The sequence below is a fragment of the Anoplophora glabripennis genome, unplaced genomic scaffold (genome assembly GCF_000390285.2).
Source record: "Anoplophora glabripennis isolate ALB-LARVAE unplaced genomic scaffold, Agla_2.0 scaffold848, whole genome shotgun sequence".
NCBI lineage: Eukaryota > Metazoa > Arthropoda > Insecta > Coleoptera > Cerambycidae > Anoplophora > Anoplophora glabripennis.
This window is the reverse complement of record NW_019416945.1, coordinates 169,597-188,465: the sequence shown is the minus strand read 5'-3', so window position 1 is coordinate 188,465 and position 18,869 is coordinate 169,597. Positions and strand designations below refer to the sequence as shown.

Below are 18,869 nucleotides of genomic sequence, written 5' to 3'. Positions count from 1 at the left end.
ATTAATGACAAACAGTTATTCCATTCAGACAAGTCATTTGATTAGGAGGTACTAATTAACGTTGGAAAAATGTAGAAGTAACAATTTTAATTGCAGGTTAATGGTTTCAATAAAAACATCATATAGGCACTTTTTAGAATCGTGTCTTTTTTTTAATTAAACTGTGGCATTCTATATTCATATAAAATTCATAAATAAGCATAAATAAACTGGTTGCTACTTTACCCACGATTGGTTAAAAATTTGCGCTTGATCGGTGCACGGGCACACTCGTGTACGTTAAAGTAAGAGGACACCAATTTTATTTATAAGAAGTTTTTGTGTAGGATGTGTATAAAATCATACGAAATATTTTCCTCTAACAAATAGTATATTTAATGAGTTTTTTAGAAGACAGGCGGCTATATTTGTAAGTAATATAATTTTAATTTTTAATAACATCTCATAATTCCGCTCTTTAATCTATAAATCACTAAAAAAGGATTATAGTTTTTAATAGGTTACTTCTAACATAAAATTTAATATCGAGATATAAATACTATAAAAGATGTTAAAACAATAATTCAATAATACAGTATTTTTAGTGGAAGTTTTTGGTTATCAATTTATACTTATATTTATTATATTATATTAAATATGTTATTAATTTGTCTCAACATTTTTATCAGTTACTGTTATTACATTGAGCATCACAAATATATATAGGGAAGTGCGGCAGTGGTATTCATCTTTTTTTTCTAGCGGACCCCTTAAATAAAATATACATTATTCAAGTACTCCCTTATCTAAAATATTACAATTAGTATAATCAGAGTTGGAGTAAATATACTTCAGTTTTAGTTAGAATTAATAGATGGCCAAGGGTTAGGGTTAGATAGTAGATAAATATATATTTTTTAAAATTATTTATTTTGGTGCCTAAGTGCCCACATTAATCACATTGTACCCTTGGTACAATGTTTATATTGAAATTTAGCCATGTATTAGTTAACGGTAAATGAAAAATTTGAGCTTGTTTATTAGCACATAGATTTTTAATACATGCCTAAACATTAGTAAGTGCGGGAATAAGGTGTTAAGACTAGTTGCGGTTTTTATTTTTTAAGTAAAAAAATAAAAAATTATATATTATTCTGGAATATGGAAACTAGTGGAATTGTCTATTCATTAATTAACATATTATATATATATTTTTTTTAATCTATATACCTATCTATCCTAAGAAATCCCTTGGCCTACCACTTAAGATGTCTTCACGTACCTCTGGTTGAATACTACTGATGTAGAGTATTGAAATTGGATGCGATAACATTTTTATCTCGGAAATTTATCTCGGACAAGATATATCGGGGCAAAATGAATAATAATTCTCTGGAAGATGGAAGTTTTTTTATTTTCCAGATTTATTTGAACAATTACAGGAAAATCGCTAACGCATACTTAAGTTCAATTCCATTTCTATTTCGACGGTTCGTTTTTTAGCAATTTATCATTAATATTTATACGTCAATCGATTCCACTCTCTCCTTTATATTCTGCCAATATGAAAAAAAAAAAAATAATCAACTAAATTGCGCAAAAAGAACCATCAAAGGGTTGTGTTTATAAAATTAGTTTTGCCTAACCATAAATCTCACACTGAGAAGGTTTTTTGGTCAGCAAAAATAATTTGACGAAAATAACCGCTGAATGATTCTTCATAACTTGCAAAATAAAAGAATTTGTATGCTTTTGTTCTTCGTTAAATTGTTGTTACCTCTTTATTCTAAGTTAAACTCTCGTTAACATTTTATTTTTTGTCCAATTTTTAATGATTTATATAAATTTATTATTATTTGTTAAATTTTAAATAAAGTTATTTTCATTTTGCTATTTTACACTCTTTAAATTTTTTTTAATAACCTAGGGAGTTTCATTGATATTTTATTATCTATCCATGTCTTGCAATTTAGGTACAAAAAACTGGATTATCATACCGCGATAGCGAGCACCATTAAGGGTTAATCCACACTATAATGTCGATCACGGTTAGTTCTCGGACCGATCTCGGTATGGTCTAATGGTCTCGGTCTAATCATGTTTACATTATACAATCTGACCTGAACCTGACTGTTACGGATAGTATGAATACACACATTGTTTCTTACTTAATAATATTTTACCAGACCGAGATCGGACGGAGAACGAACCGTGATAGACATTATAGTGTGGACTAACCCTAACTGTTATTGCCTGACCAGCCGCATTTTCGGAGAAAAATGGTCCGATCATGCCTCCGGCCCAAAATCCGCACGCAAATAGTGACACGTTGTGGATGCATTTGTTTCTCAACAATCACTCGTGGATTTTCTGTACACCAAATTCCACAATTTTGTCGATTAACGAAGCCATCAAGATGAAAATGAACCTGGATATGATTTTGTTGGAAAGATCAGCATCCACTTGTTGTTCCATAATCCATTCAACGAACTCTATTCGATCTGCGTGGTCAGTAGGCTTCAGCTCTTGACTCAATTCAACTCTGTAACCATCAGCGTGAGAATACGCTGTAGAGCTTCTCCAAATGCCCAATTCTTGACCACGGTGCCGAACTGATGTTCGTGGACAAACTTCGATGTCTTGAACGGCTTGTTGAAGGACGGCCAGAGTGATTTAGATCATTAATTGATCCAGTTGCCCCGAATTTTTCAATTTATCTCTTTACAGTTGATGAAGTTGAATCGTTATTCCGACCACAATTTTGTATGAAAGTTGCGAACTGTTGCTGACAAACCTTCATTATTTTTTTAAATATTGTCCATCAATGAAAACGCATTGTTCTTTCGCGTAGCGCTCCATTTTTTATAACCCTGGACTACCAGCTTTTTTTTCGTTGGCGACACTTTACCGCACAAATGGCACAAAATTCAAATCTTGCGTGAAATTTCGGACACACGATATTTGGTTGAAGAAGTGAAAATACCTTGTTTATTTCTTCAGATAAACCTGGAAACAATTGAAATGAATTTTTATATATTTTTTTTTCCATTTCCAACCATTTGAGACCCCGCGTAGACAATTGATTGAACTTTTTCCAAGAGGAGATTACGATGAGGTATTATTTTTTTTATTGTTAATGGAGTTATCTAGTATATTTAAATTGGATTAATTTATTATTAGAAATTGTTTATGAACTGTCGCACGTATTTTTCAGTATCAGTCTGCAGATATCAGATCCAAAAGATAATACTTAAGGTAAGTTTCTGTATATAAATTGTAATACGTTTTTTATTTTTTTCTAATTAATTAATAAACAAATTTTACGATTCGTAACAGAAGGTGTACCAGACATAATGACCTAAATAATATAAAAACAAACTTGTTTGCTTCACGTAGCTCTTAATACATACACAGTGGTAAAAGAAAGTAACATCATTATTTATAATTTTTACTACATTTAACCGAAATTCATGAATTCTAATTTTAATTCATTTTTGGTTCCAACAGTTCTTTACAAAAGTATTTTTGTATTATTTTTAATTTTAACAATTTTTTATTGAAAAAAAAAAATCCTAACAAAGTGCCGTGATTCATTCCCAACAAAATTAAATTTCAATAACATTTTAAATGACTTCGTAGGTGTAACAGATCGAAGTACGTAATGAAACATGTTTATGCGAAGCTTTTCGAAATAAAGGTACTATGTGAGCACACCGCCTAAACGAAGATTTAAAATACCTTCAATGTCATATGTTACTTGATCTTTATTTCAATTGAAGTCTGGTTGTTTATAAATTGTACGTACCGGAAAGTTGTCCCCCTTGAAACAGAAATTGATTTGCTTCGCTAGATTTTTTTTTATGTCTGGGATAAAGGTTAGGAACTTCTAACACGAACACATCATATATGTATAGGACGTCTGAAAACTACCTATCCCATAAATTATATAACAGATTTTTTTTTTAATGCTTGACATCACAATGAGGGTTATTCCCGATGATAAATATGCATTCAATAATAATCAATTTATTAAATCTGTTTTGCAAAAAAGGCATTTGTTTATATTTGAAATATTTACAATTCCCATCCTAGCAAATTCTCCATGAAATCTATACAGGGTGTTCCTTAATAATATGCGAATATTTAAGGGTGTGATTCTACATGCAAAATTAATGATAGTTTACTTTTTAAATTATGGTCCAAAAATGTTCCGTTGCGAAAATACGGGATGTTAAAATTTTTGGAAAAAGAAGAAAATTAATTAATATTTTCGAAACCGCTTGAAATATTTCAGTGATATTTAGTACGTAGTGCTAGTTAATAAAGGCGCATGTTTTTTAATACAAACATAATTTTTAGTTTTTACAGTGGCGTGCGTACGAGCACTGTTTTTGATATTTTTAAAGAAAAAAATGGAACGCCAGTGGTTTTTTCCCAAATAAAATTGTTTTTGAAATCCCCGTTTAATTCGAAAGATAAGAGCTTTCTTGAGTTTTTGTCCTGCGATGCGCCGTTTTTGAGTAAAAAATAAAACCCGTTGTATTGTCCACAATTAATTAATGTAATTATTGAATTTTGCAATAAACCTACTTAGTTGTGTCACTTGAATTTTTGAAATTTTGAAGTAAGTTAAGCGGTTTCGAAAATATGTATTTTAATTTCCTTATTTTCCCTAAAATTTTAACACCTCGTATTTTCGCAACGGAACATTTTTGGACCATAGTTTATAAAGTAAACTATCATTAGTTTTCCATGTAGAATCATACTCTTAAATATTCGCATATCATCAAGGAACAACCTGTATGAATAAAAATTAAATGCTGTTCTTTGGTAAGCGCATCATTTGAGAATGACTGGACCGATTTGGCCAATTTTTTTTTAATGTTCGTAATACTTCGAATAAGGTTTCAGGGAAAGAAAAATTAGAAAAGTTGCCCGGAAAACTGGAAAATTCGGGAAAAGCTGAATATGATTTTTTTTATGGGATTTTTGTATGAAATTCTCAAAACTATGAAATTCACAAAACAATCACAAACAAATTTATTGAAATAGACCTTTTTAATAGTGACGTCACATACGCCAAGTAATAGGCAACCCCATAGTGCACATTGTCATAAAGAATTTCTCAATATACTTTAGACATAACTGCCAAAAAAATGTCTTCATTGTCATGATCTTAAATATCGCGATATTCTGGCAATATTAGAAATATTTACGAAGTTTCAAACTCCAAGTGATAAACTAAATGAATTATAGAATTTATATAGGTATTTAAATTTATAGAATAATATTGATTTTTATAGTAATTAATAAATTAAAATTATATCAATGTTGCTGAGCATGTGCATTAAAGATAATTGCATGTAAGCGAAGTAGCCTCGCAACAGGATATCATTCAAGAAAATTTTGGTTAAGGTTAAGAGTAGGTACTTGAAGAAAAAAGAACACTCGATAAACACACTGACACAGCATAGCACCAAGAAAAACAATAAAAATACTTAGTAGAACTAGAAAATGCCAAAATTAAACAAAAGAAGAGAAAATAAGCTAATGATGACAGCGATGACTTATCAGCAAGAAGTCACCTGTGTCTATTCTTTCCGAGAATGCGCATTAGGCATAACACGGCTAATGTTAAATTTTTACTTCATTTAAATTTAGGAATATTCTTTTATATCGTTTTTTGTAAGTTTTAAGCATATTAATTAGTGTATCTATTTTACGAAACACGTGTTGTATGTTCTTAAATAGGTATGTACTTCTAATTCCTTGTAAAAATAAGTTAATTTGAAGCTGTTTATTTTTATAGTATCTATGTAAATAGTACACAATTTTTTGAATTTTTTGAATTTTGATTCGGTCTGTACAATTGCAACTATGACAATTTGTTGCGGGTTGCCTAAATATTTGACGTCATACTAAAAGAATCTATTTGAACAACGTCTGTCAGCTAGTAATATAATAGATATTTTTCATATAATATACGGGTGTCCCAGAATATGTGGAAAATCTCTCGGATTTATACAGGAGACGTTAAAATTACATGACAAGTTCCTGTAAACATTTTCCCAACAGGGTCCCCCTACGGAGGTACAGGCTCCTAAAGGACGCCTCTGAAAATCGACTTTTAAAATACTTTGTGTAATTTAATTATTTTTTTATACGATGGACAACAGAGGATCCAATCTTCAATTCGCAGAGCTAGGGAATGCATAACTTTAGAAGGAGCTCATGTAGAACCGACAACAGACATACAAAATTATGTAATTTAAATCAACAAAAATAGTTTTTTCATTTTATCGATATCAACCAAGAGTGTCTTTTTTTAGTTTAAGGTTCAAGCTATCTACAAATATTACCTTTACCGTAAAGGGTGTAAAAAATTGACATTATTGTGCTATACTTTGCCCTTTCCTGGCAAACAAAATAAGCCAAATTGTTTTCATTGGTCAATTTTTAAGGTGTTATCTGTTGTCCATCGCATAAAAAAATAATTAAATTACACATAGTGTTTTAAAAGTTTTAAAAAAAATCGATTTTCAGAGGCGTCCTTTAGGGGCCTGTATCATCATAGGGGGTCTCTCTAGGGAAAATTTTTATAGGAACTTGTCATGTTATTTTAACGTTCCCTATATAAATCCGAGAGATTGACCACATATTCTTTTATATGAAATGCAGGTTTTTTCTCTGTTTATATTAATGTGTTTACGATTATAACAATTTTTATAGAAAGGATTTAATCCTGTACCAATTTCATTCAAATGTGTGAAGGTAAGAACTAAAGGTAGAAATTCCAGTCGAAGGAAAAATAACCCATCACATTACTCATCACTAGGGCTATCAGAAATGAGCCGCGGGACACAGGCGTACCCATTATTTATTAAAAAGCCACAAATTAAATTGTCTACAATACACCAGCATGAACACCAACGGATAGGAATTAATTATACAACATCTGCAAGATAAAAAGCAACAGTATACTAACGTGACGTAAACGTGAGAAGCATTCTGAGGTAGCGGCTCACGCATGTCTCGCTTGACCTGCTTGGCACGTCATTGAATTGCGGTTCTCTCTGACATCACCAATCAAGAAAAATATGTATTTATTTTATACAGATTTTAAATCCTTTTTAGTCGGCAGTTGAATCAGATAAGATTATAAACTTGACAGGCTTGTCCTACAACGACCTGATATGGTTAAAGATTCAGGAGTATTTTTTGATCCTAAGCTTTCTTTTACGAAACATACTGACTTAAGCTTAAGCGCTTACAAAACTTTAAGCTTTATTGTTCGTAATTCGACGAATTTTCAAAAATCTGATACCATCAAGTTATTATTCAGTACATTTGTCAGATCTAAGCTTGAGTACGCTTCTTTGGTTTGGGCACCTGTCTACAATAATTATACTTGTATAATGTGTATTGAAAAAGTACAACGTCGTTTTTTCAAATCAGCTGCGTTTGCACTTGATGGCCGCTATCCGCCCAGGGGTTTTCCACAAAAGTGTATTTATGAACGTTTCATATGGTCAGTTTATTACAAAGACGAAAAAGGAATAGTGTAATATTTTTGTACAAAATCTTAAATAACATAATAAAATATGAAGACGTGGTAGAAATGATTTTCCATATTCCTCGATTGAACATAAGGTACCAACATCTTCTCCAAACAAAAAATTACCGTATTAATTTATATAAAGCCCCTCCCTTGTACTAAATGTTTATCAATTACAGTGTAATTGAATCACGGTTGGATATATTCTCTTCATCTATAACTCGGATAAAGAATTTATATAATGTATTTGACCTCGTTTTATTTATATGACTTTATTATATGTATTATGTTTGTAATTTATAGCCATTTCTCTTGTTATATATTTGTGTGTTTTTGTGGTTTTTAGCTGGATTTTGTTTTCTCTATTTATAATTATAGTTTGCTATCCTTATCCTGTTGGATATAGTAAATAAAAAAATAAATAAATAAATAAATTAGAAATTTGGGAATAATTTAAATGAGGCTGCTTCGTTTTTGATTAACCACTCTGTACTTATTTCTGTATTGTTAATTGAATCTGTTAGTAAAGCCTGTTTACTTATTTCCTTTATTTTTAATACAAGTGAATTTCGTGGTGTAAATATTCCAACCTAAATATTTGAAAATAGTAACTTTTATAGCATGTAACAATTTATTTAATAAAAAAAATCTAGTTGTTTACTCGACAAAGATCAAGGACGACTCATTATAGCATAAAGAGTTTTTTAGTAAAGATCAGAGAACTATTAATTTACCTACATATTTTTACTCGTGGCGCCAGTGAAATGCATTATCTCCGTAATATGCTATTCTCCTAGGATTTCAATTCAAAAATCGAAAGTAGAAGCTGAAAGGAAACGAATAACTGTGATACTTCCTCTTATGAAAGTTGTGAACAGTATTCAAGTTGGGATAAAAGTGAAATTAATATGTAATTTCAACAGAGATACGAGATGAAAGTGATAGTGGAGACTGACATCATTGTAAAAAAATATGTGCGAGTAGCTGTGTTTTAAGTTAGGGCAACAAGAAAATATGACAAACACAATGGATGTAACCTCAAATTAAGTTTACAAGTCGTTTTATTACAAAAATATTTTATTTTATCTATAGGATACAATAAGTCCAGTCGGCGGTCGTCTTTTGGATGCGTTTCGTCCGAATTGGATTCGTCAGAAATCGGATAAGATAACTATTATTAACAATTATAATATGCTGATTTGATAAATCAGTATGTTCGACTGACTTCTGCAAAGCAAAATCTTGTCCAGTGGACGATACCACATGGGCGAAATCTGACAAAATTATCAGTCCGATTTCTGACGAAAATAATTGAGACGAACACGCTTCCAAAAAACGGCCGGCCTGTCTTTGATAAACTGCAAAATTGGTATTATAGACTAAGAGCCGGATAGGAAAATTTTCCTAATCATTTTAGGCACCGTAAGAGTCTATGACATAAATACTATAACTTAAAAGAAAACATTTGAGCATTATGCCGTCAATTCTCCGTGGCACATGGGTTGTCAACGGAAAATCAAACTTTTCAATTTTGGGCCGGGTAAATTAGGTAATTAAATAGAAATTGACGGCATTTTGACCCAAGAAGAAATAGAAAGATAAGACATAAAAACCTTATGTCTCACAAAAATAACGGTTCTGCAAAGAATAAAAAATTTTCATTTTCCAAATATTTTCACTAATGTAAAAATTATGCCTGATTTTAGATATTTATTTGAAAGTTATATTTTACTATAAAACTATACCTCAAGTCATTATGTCGTACATTTTTAATGGCACATGATGTCACAGTAGGGAAATTAATTTTCCGCTCAAGGGGTGGACATTTTAGTGAAAAGTTCCTGTGCGGTATTTGTGCCCTTTTCGAATTCATTAAAAATTATCAATTAAAAAATTATTGCCTTATAAATATCGTAGCACTAAAGGGAAAAAAAGGCCCCAAAGTTCCAAAAAAACATTTGCATATAGCAGCAATTTTTTTTTCCATGCAAAAGTTTTTAACATGTGTACGCACATCTACAATTCAATTTGTTTGTTTTGCCAGAATTTATTTTTTATTTTTCAATTATGCCGTATATATTTTGAATCCAATACAACAGATTAAGTTTTCATATGTATTAAGATCAACAAAAACAAAATAAAAAAGATCAACAAATGTCATTAAGCTCAACAAGATTTAATTAACTTTTCATTTCATTATTTTAGTAATCTATTTTATAAAATAATTTTCTAAAAATAATTTTTTTTGTAAAAAAAATAAAATATAAACGTTATTAATATTTCTTTCAAATATCAATTTAATTTTTTGGTAATTATTATAAATTTTTTGCATTGAAAAAGATAAATTCTAAAACATACAGGGTAGCCCATCGAAAACGTACCGCAAGGCATTACAGGGTAGTAAAGAACTTTTCGGCAAAATCCAAAAAAAGGTCAAATTTGTTTCTGAGGGGGACAACTTTTGGCTCAAAAAGCATACCAAAATCTTCAACCCCCTAAGTGGGGGTGCTATCCCCTAAATTTTTTCAAATGGGAATGGGGTTCAAGTGAGGGGTCATTAGAAAGGGCTTTTAATTCTCTATACATCGATTCTTACTTTTTGAAAATCGATTCATTATTTTAGAAAATATGCAGCTTTGAAAATACGAACAATATTTTTGACGAGAAATGCGAAAATCGATTTAATTTTACTTCAAAACTTACGGTATTAGTCAAGTAAATGCTGAAAATGTTGTCCGCCAACTTGCATACAATGATACAGGTTGTCTTCAAACCGTTGTCGAACATTCTGGAGCACTTGCGGTGTTACTTCGCGACATACATTAATGATTCGTCCTCGCAGATCTTCCAAGGTATCAGGTGGAGTGCTGTAAACTTTGCTTTTAATGTGCCCCCAGAGAAAGAAATCTAAAGGATTTAAGTCGGGTGACCGAGGGGGCCACTCAATTGCACCTCTTCGTCCTATCCAGCGTCCTGGAAACGTCTCATTTAGGTAATTGCGCACATTGAGCGAGTAATGTGGAGGAGCTCCGTCTTGCTGGAAAATCAGTTCGTGTTCATTGTAAGCAGGGTCGTCCTCTATGATATTTGTTAGAGCTGGGTCGATGACATTTTGTAGTAAATCCAAGTACATATCGCCTGTCAAATTTCCAGGAAGGAAAAAAGGACCTACAATGGAATTTCCAAAAATACCTGCCCATACATTCAACTTCTGGGGGTGTTGGGAGTGTGTCTCATGGAAAATCCTTGGATTGGTATCAGCCCAGTAACGACAATTATGGCGATTCACTAAACCATTCAAGAAGAACGTACACTCGTCCGAAAAACACACATTAAAGAGGAAATTATCGTTTATCGCTCGTTCAGTCATTATTTCGCAAAATTGCAAACGACGATCAAAATCGTCTTCATTTAGCTCTTGCACTAGCCGAATCTTATAAGGATGGAATTTGTATTTTTTTAATATTCGTTGGACACTTGTACGACTCACTCCTGTCGCAGTAGCCAATTGCATTGTACTCAGCGTACTATCCATTGCCACTTGCCCCAATACCGCTATTTCCGTAGGTTCATTTAGTACCGGATTTTCAACCTGCCTCTTTTTGTTATGAACGGAGCCAGTTTCGCGAAATTTGGCCACCAATTCGCGAACAATTTTTCCAGACGCATGTTTCTCAGGATGCCGTTGGTTGAACAGTTCGGCGACCCGATTTCCGCATTCATTGTTTTTGAAAAAAAGCTCAATAATTTCTACTCTTTCTGGAATTGAGTACACCATAATTAATCAATTTAAAAGACTCGGCAGTATTGGTACTCTTCAACTACAAGTCACAAGACAGTTATCTAGCAACTTCTTGTGGCCTATCTAAATACGAAACAAAAAGCGGACAATTTTTTGCTCACCAAAATCAGGCTAAAGAATTCGCAAATCAGAAAAAAAAAAAGCGAATTCTTTTGAAGGAATTTACCAAGCTAATACCGTAAGTTTTGAAGTAAAATTAAATCGATTTTCGCATTTCTCGTCAAAAATATTGTTCGTATTTTCAAAGCTGCATATTTTCTAAAATAATGGATCGATTTTCAAAAAGTAAGAATCGATGTATAGAGAATTAAAAGCCCTTTCTAATGACCCCCCACTTGACCCCCATTCCCATTTAAAAAAATTTGGGGGATGGCACCCCCACTTAGGGGGTTGAAGATTTTGCTATGCTTTTTGCGCCAAAAGTTGTCCCCCTCAGAAGCAAACTTTACCTGTTTTTGGATTTTGCCGAAAAGTTCATTACTACCCTGTAATGCCTTGCGGTACGTTTTCGATGGGCTACCCTGTATATTGATTTAACATAATTTAGTTTTACATTTTTATTGATCTACCTACTTGGAATTTACGAAACACTATCTCTTTTCATTTTATTGTTTATACAATTTATGCATATATTATTTGTATATTCCATGCAAATGTAACGGCAATATGTTTTTTCATCATTACTTAACTCCCTTCATAATCTGCAATGAATACCGTATAGGAATTGTTAATTAATGAGCATAGTAAAATTGAGATTTTAAATTATTTAAATATTTTTTATAGCATCAAAAATGGACGGCGATATAATTTTTTAGTATCATTTGATGATGTTAATGTTATGGGGTAAAAGCCGTACAGGAATATATAAATAATTTCATAATGTAGTGAAAAGTCTTGAAAAATCCTACTAATTATGGAAAGCCTTGAAATTAAAAATAGACGGCATCCACAATTTTGTTAATATTAACCTTTGAATAATTTAAAACAGTAATAAAATTGAAAATATATAGTATTATAGTAGCTTTCAAATGGAATTTCAAATTGCAAAAATGATAAACAATTTTTTTATTCACGGCCAATTGTTTTTTCGTTGCCAATAATTTTGTACGGCACTTTTGTCTAGTAAAGTCTATAAAATGGAATAACTTGCTTCCGAAATTTATACCGTTCAGGAAATAATGATTTTTACCCAAAAAAAATGGCGTTAACTTTAGAGCACTCACAGTTATATAATAACAGTGAAAATATTTGGAAAATGAAAATTTTTTATTCTTTCCAGAACAGTTATTTTTGTACGGCATAAGGATTTTATGTCTTATTTTTCTAATATCTGTCTTGGGTCAATTTCTATTTAATTAATTTACCCGGCCTAAAATTGGAAAGTTTGATTTTCCGCTGACAACCCATGTGCCACGGAGAATTGACGGCATAGTGCTCAAATGTTTTCTTATAGGTTGTAGTATTTAAGTCATAGACTCTTACGGTGCCTAAAATGATTAGGAAAATTTTCCTATCCGGCTCTTAGTCTATTAGTGACTATGCCAGTTTCGTTTGTTTTTCTATACCTAAAAGAAATAAAAATCGTATTTTACTGTGTATTACACCCGTAAAAGTGACTAACTGTAATAATTTGATAAGGTTATAGCTACATTTACATTACCTTCTCGTAAACCAAACTGAAAACTCTAATAAAAATGCAAAAAAAGCGTAATAACGTAACGGTCATTCCCGTTTTGCCAAATTAAATTGTAGGTTATTTTTTACCCGTTTACCATCTCGTCATATCACACCAGGAGTTAAATCAAATGGCAGTAGCGGCTTTCCAGAGACGGCGCTTTACTGAACAGCGAAACTAACCTTCTTTGCCATTCGTAAGCGTTCGGAACAGTATCGGATTCTGCTTAAATTTAAACGGTTCATGGAATAATTTTGTTTATTTTGGATTAACTTAATATGTATTGCCCGAAAATAGAATAGAAACATATCGATAATATAACTATCAATACAACGCACTGTGGGCCCATAGCCAATTAGAACAAGAAAACCTACCTTTTTGTAAGATTTTTTTGATCTTTAAACTGAATCTGTTTAATTAAAAACAATCGCAAACAAATATTTTAGAACCAAATTTTCTTGCCAGAAGGTGCCATTTAAGCCCTTTAGTCTTAAGAATTTTGAACGTTCTTTTATTGTAGATGTAGTTTATTACCAGTAGGTATAATGTGTTTTCTTGGATTTTTCTTTATTTTAACCAGAAGAGACGCCCGTATCAATGTCATTTCAATGGGAAATATAACATTAAGCAACATAATTTCTCTCCAATACGCAAATAAGCAATAAGCAAAGTTCAAAAGATTTTAAAATAATTTTTTTTTCGAGTATATGGTGTAATATACTCTGTTATTATCAAATTAAACAGTTTTGTCCTACGATTAAGAAAAAACAAGTGAGATACGATAAATAGCATAAAATAGGTTTTCTTCAAATATCTTTGGAACTATTCGAAATTTTCTAAATTTAAAAACGAATCTGTGATCGCCATAAAATTCTACACATTTTTGTCGATTTAACCATTTCTGTAACTCTTAAAATAAGAAAGATACCCCTATAAGATAATTAAAAACCCTGTGTACTACTGAAAAATAAAGATAATGAAATAATAGAAAAGTGCTTAAACTAGATGAAATTTACACAATTTTACTATTACTTATTTTAATTAGGGAATAAAGTTAAAAATATTAATATGTATGAATTCTAATACTTTTCTAATATTTTTTTGTTTCAGATGTGTATAAAACAACAGGATTATAATGAAGTTATTATTAATTTATCTTCTTCTTCTACTTACTTTTGTGCAAATTATACTAAGTTGGGAACATAAACAATTTATTCCGTTGTATAATACGAACTATGGATCAATTTATGGAAGTATTGAAGTTGCTAGGACCGGCAGATTATTTTACTCCTTCAAAGGGATTCCATATGCTAAACCTCCCATCAACAACTTAAGATTTAAGGTATATGTCTTCAATTCATTATGTATTGAAATATAAGTAGATATATAGTAGGCACATACAGGGTATCCCACGGTGACGGGCCCATTAGAATTATTTCAGAGACTACTTCGATTTGAATTTTGAAAATTTGGGATACCGGGTTTTTGGGCATGCCCTTCTCAACTAAAATAATGGCGTCCATGTACCACTTCCGGTTATATCGGAAGTCGCCATCAACTTGCTTATTTTAAATGGAACACCCTATATATTATTGCAATTTTGGATTCTACCTGTTATTTTAGGTGGACTTTTATGAAGTTTCCCTATTCCTAAAATTAACCGTTTTCGAGACATTTAATTTTTTTTAAAAAAATGGAGAGAAACAGTGACTAGCTTCAAACCATGTGCCCGTGCTTGTGGCGTTTAATTGTTGCAGTGCAATATACCTAAAAGTAAGTCTAGAACTCGATAACAAAATAAGTAACAAGAGAAACTTAATAGATATTCATAATGTTGAAAAAATGGTAAAATAGTTCGGTCATACGTCATCAAAATAAAAGAAAATCCCATTAACACGGGTACGGAAATTTAAGACCTTTTGAAGAATATAGGTATGTGAATTAAGTAGATCTGACAAAAGTGTATGGAACATCTCTTGTAGGGATGAGTTTTAAGAATAAACTAAAGGAACAACTATGGATTCGCCCTTGTCCCAATCTCTGGCAAATATTCACTTGGAAATCTTCTAGAAAAGTCAGTAACTTTCAAAGCGGAGTGTTGATTTAGATATGCTGATGATACATTTATCATCTGGCCTCATAAACATGCAAGGAGTACATTAATGACGTTGGCACAAAACGGTATCCTTTCGTTCCTAGATGTCTTTGTCAAGAGTAATTCGGATGATATCCTAGGTCATGGCGCTTACAGAAAGACAACTCACATTAATAGGCGCCTGACACGAGTTTCTGGCAAACTCAGATAACCGTGTCCGAGGCAGGTGTTTTAATTATTATTTAAAATATCTGCCTTATGAATTAAAACCTCACTAACAAGTATCGATCGTGTTATAAATATATTATAAATTTTATTGTCTATAAATATTTATTTGTTAAATTTTTTATCCAGTTGGGCATTCTACTTCAGTGAAATGAATTTTAAGTAATTAACTCATTGCGCGAAAAGGTCAAAGAGTCATCTTAAGAACTGAGTTTTGCCTAATCACGAATATCGCAAACTAAACAAGTAGATAACACAGGCACACAAAAAAGTCCAAACCCAAGAGACCCACATATCGTTTCCGAAGGAATTCGATGCGCTGAACACTCCTATAGTTAAAATTCATGGCTTGCCGATGAATTTCGGAGGAAAATGGAATTTTTGGGTGAAAACACCCAAATATTGGTCAAAACTGATTTTTTCCTAAATTTTGTCCAAATATATCATTTTCGTAGTATTTTGAGGTGCTGAACACGATGCTATTAAAATTTATCCAAAGTGGGGCCCTAAATTTCGAAAAAAATTAATATCTCTGCAACATTTTACCACAGAAGAACCAAATTTGGTACATGATATAGGTTTATTACTGGTCTTCTTTGACTACGATTTAAAGTTAATTGATGCGCTACAAGGTGATCATTGGGGATGACTCGCCCCTAAAATTGTACCAAACTTTTTTAACTAAATAATAATAATAATATAAATAATAATATTAATTCACAGCAGAATTTAATTTAAAAAATGTTTGTATTGTTAAATTTTAAGAAAGTATGGTTTTCAAGAAAAACCGTATTAACTGAAACAAGATTTTAACAGTGTTTATTAGAAAATAATCGAAAAGTCAGTAGTAGGTAATGAATTTATCTTTCAAACTTGTCAGTTAGTAATAAAATTATTTTATTTCAACAATTGCCTCTGATTGTTGTTGAAAAAATATCAATTATTATTTTTATTATTTATTTGTGTTTTTTACTCAATACAATATTCGCTAATTTAAAAACTACCTATGTACTTGTTTCTTTTTTGTAGAATTAAGAGAGAAGTGAAGTAAAATTTATTTGGCCAATTGTCAAATTTGAAAGATAAAGCCTGCTACTACCATTGTATAAGTACTTATACTTATTACTTATACAATGCTATTACTGACTTTTTGATTATTATATTATTATAGTATTCATTAATACCACAGACAAAATAGCTATCGCCACAGACCGCTACTGGAATAGGCCAGCAGTTTTAAATTTCCGAATTGCCGATGGAGTACACCACCAGCAGAATTTTAGGAACAATCAAATGCAGCGGCCGCTTTCCTACGCTTATCCTAGCAACATACAAACAAAACTTTGGTAATGTTGCCAGGCGTAGATACTTACGGATTTCTTTTGTACAGTTCTTTATCAATATCTGTTTTTGCGTTACTGTATTTACTTATATATAATGTAGATATTGATAAAAATGTTTTTAAAGAATCAACGAATATCTATGTAGTTTCATATGATATTCTGCAGCAGTGTCACAATTAAGTTATTTAATCAGAATTTCGTTAATTAGCTACTACTTTCATTTTTAATTCTTGAAATACTGCAGAAAATATATTTCCAAATAAATAAAATTAATAATACGACTTTTGCTTTATTTCTTTTGACATCAAAATCTGCTGGCATAAAATATACATATTATGTTTAAAGTAAAAATATCATTAAAAAAATTAAAGTTCATCCTTATTGAAATAACAAACAACGATTTTTATAACTCACCTTTACAACAACATAAGGAGAATACCTAAATACAAAATAATAAATAAATAAATCAACATGCTGTTACGGGCTTATTTCTATTATTACTATTTTATTTAAATTCATATCGGTCTCTCTTAAAAAAATAAATAAAAATAGCTAGGTAATCATGTAAACCACAATGGAATTGCAATCTCCCAGCCACAAATGAAAACTTTAAATTAGGGTATTTATTTATTTTCTATCTTAAACAAATATTATGGTAAGGTTTAACTTGTTATATTTTTCCCAAAATATTGAAATTTGTTTATTAAATTGTCGGCGGTAAGTAAATATGAAGTTCCCTGTCGATATACGGCCGAACGGACTTTTTCTTTCCTCTTTTTTTGGTCTCAGGCATTCCTTATTTCCTCCTGTGCTCTTTGTCGCTAGATAAAAGAGAATTGTCGACTTAGCAGCGTGTGCTCTCGCTACGATAGAATATCGCTTTTGCGGATCTTGCTGCATTTTGTGGACAAAAATTTGTTTTGTTAGTTCTGGTGAATCCAGTGTTAACCGTTGTTGGTTGGATTTGTGTCCATAAAACCAGACATAAGGTACCATTCACCACGAGGCCGCCCTATGACAAAGGTAAAGCTTTAAATTATCTTCACTAACTTTCTGTATCTCTACCCCACCGGGAAACCTACTTAGACATGCTTGTCTTTTTTTTTTAGGCCTCATCCTCGTCCTTGCTTCAATTGCACCTCATTATATTCGCACTCCCACCCTCAACGTCACCTTCTTCGTCGCTATTAGTGTGCTGGGTGTTTTCCTACTTCACTCTCATATACCGGGTGATTAATTGCCATTGGAAGTCCAAGGTATCGTAACCCCGGACCTTGGTAGTATCCCTATCCAAGACTCGCCTTACATAACTCCCAGTTGCTGCCTGGCTTCATGTCCTTTTGTGGATGCTCCTGTATGGTTGAAGTAGTAAATCTTCCCCTGTATAATCATTGGAACCTGTCACTGGTGCTGCAGAAACCGCTCAGATAAGCCTAATTTTAAGTTATGCATGTCACATTATTTATGGTAGTTAATCCCTTTCTGATCTGGCTTGTTCTCATATAGTGTATACATATATTTTACGCTATTTTTCTTTTGGAAATTTAGCTTACGTGGTAGCAATTATCACCACCTATTTTACTTATTCCATTCCGCTACCAGATAATTACGTTACTCACCTTATTAGATATTACTACTTAGTACTTACCCCGGCACTTTTTTTTGTTATTTAGTTTGGCTTTGGCTTTGGTTATTAGGTAACTTATTAGTTAATTCGTTAATAAGGTACATACATTATTTATTTACAATTCTTGCCGACCTTTTCCCTGTTCTTTTATTATAGTTTATAAGTTTACATTATTTCGGTATAGGTAACGGCAATCCTTAATGAAATTTAGGTTCACTTACAAAACTTTTAATAATATTCATTCTTTGTTTACGCTGAACTCACCCATACTTGCCCTTGTTACCATTTAAATAGCCTTTATTCGCTTACACTTTACTTAAGGGCCCCATATTCTTTAAATAGTGTTTTCCGCAAAGACAAATAATTTCAAACATTTAATAACTGAATAATCTAAAGCTTATCAAATAATAGGAATGTTATGTCATGCCATCTGGGTATTTTCAAAGACGCCGCAGTAAAACGAATAAACAGGTGCAAAAAACGATCAAACCATCAAGGTTTTAGGTACTGAAATCTACGAAAATACTAACTTTTTTATATATAATTCCACATGTAAATATTCTTATAA

General features: G+C 31.6%; 1 protein-coding gene across 1 annotated transcript in view; it reads left to right on the top strand.

Annotated features, from left to right (window-relative positions):
• Positions 1-224: 224 nt before the first annotated feature.
• Positions 225-18,869, top strand: part of LOC108914511 (esterase E4-like) — a 67,084-nt gene continuing 48,439 nt past the window's right edge. The window contains exons 1-2 of the mRNA XM_018720331.1: positions 225-409; positions 14,122-14,353. Coding sequence (XP_018575847.1) covers positions 14,147-14,353 — 207 coding nt within the window. The 5' untranslated portion in view covers positions 225-409; positions 14,122-14,146. The remainder of the gene's footprint in view (positions 410-14,121; positions 14,354-18,869) is intronic.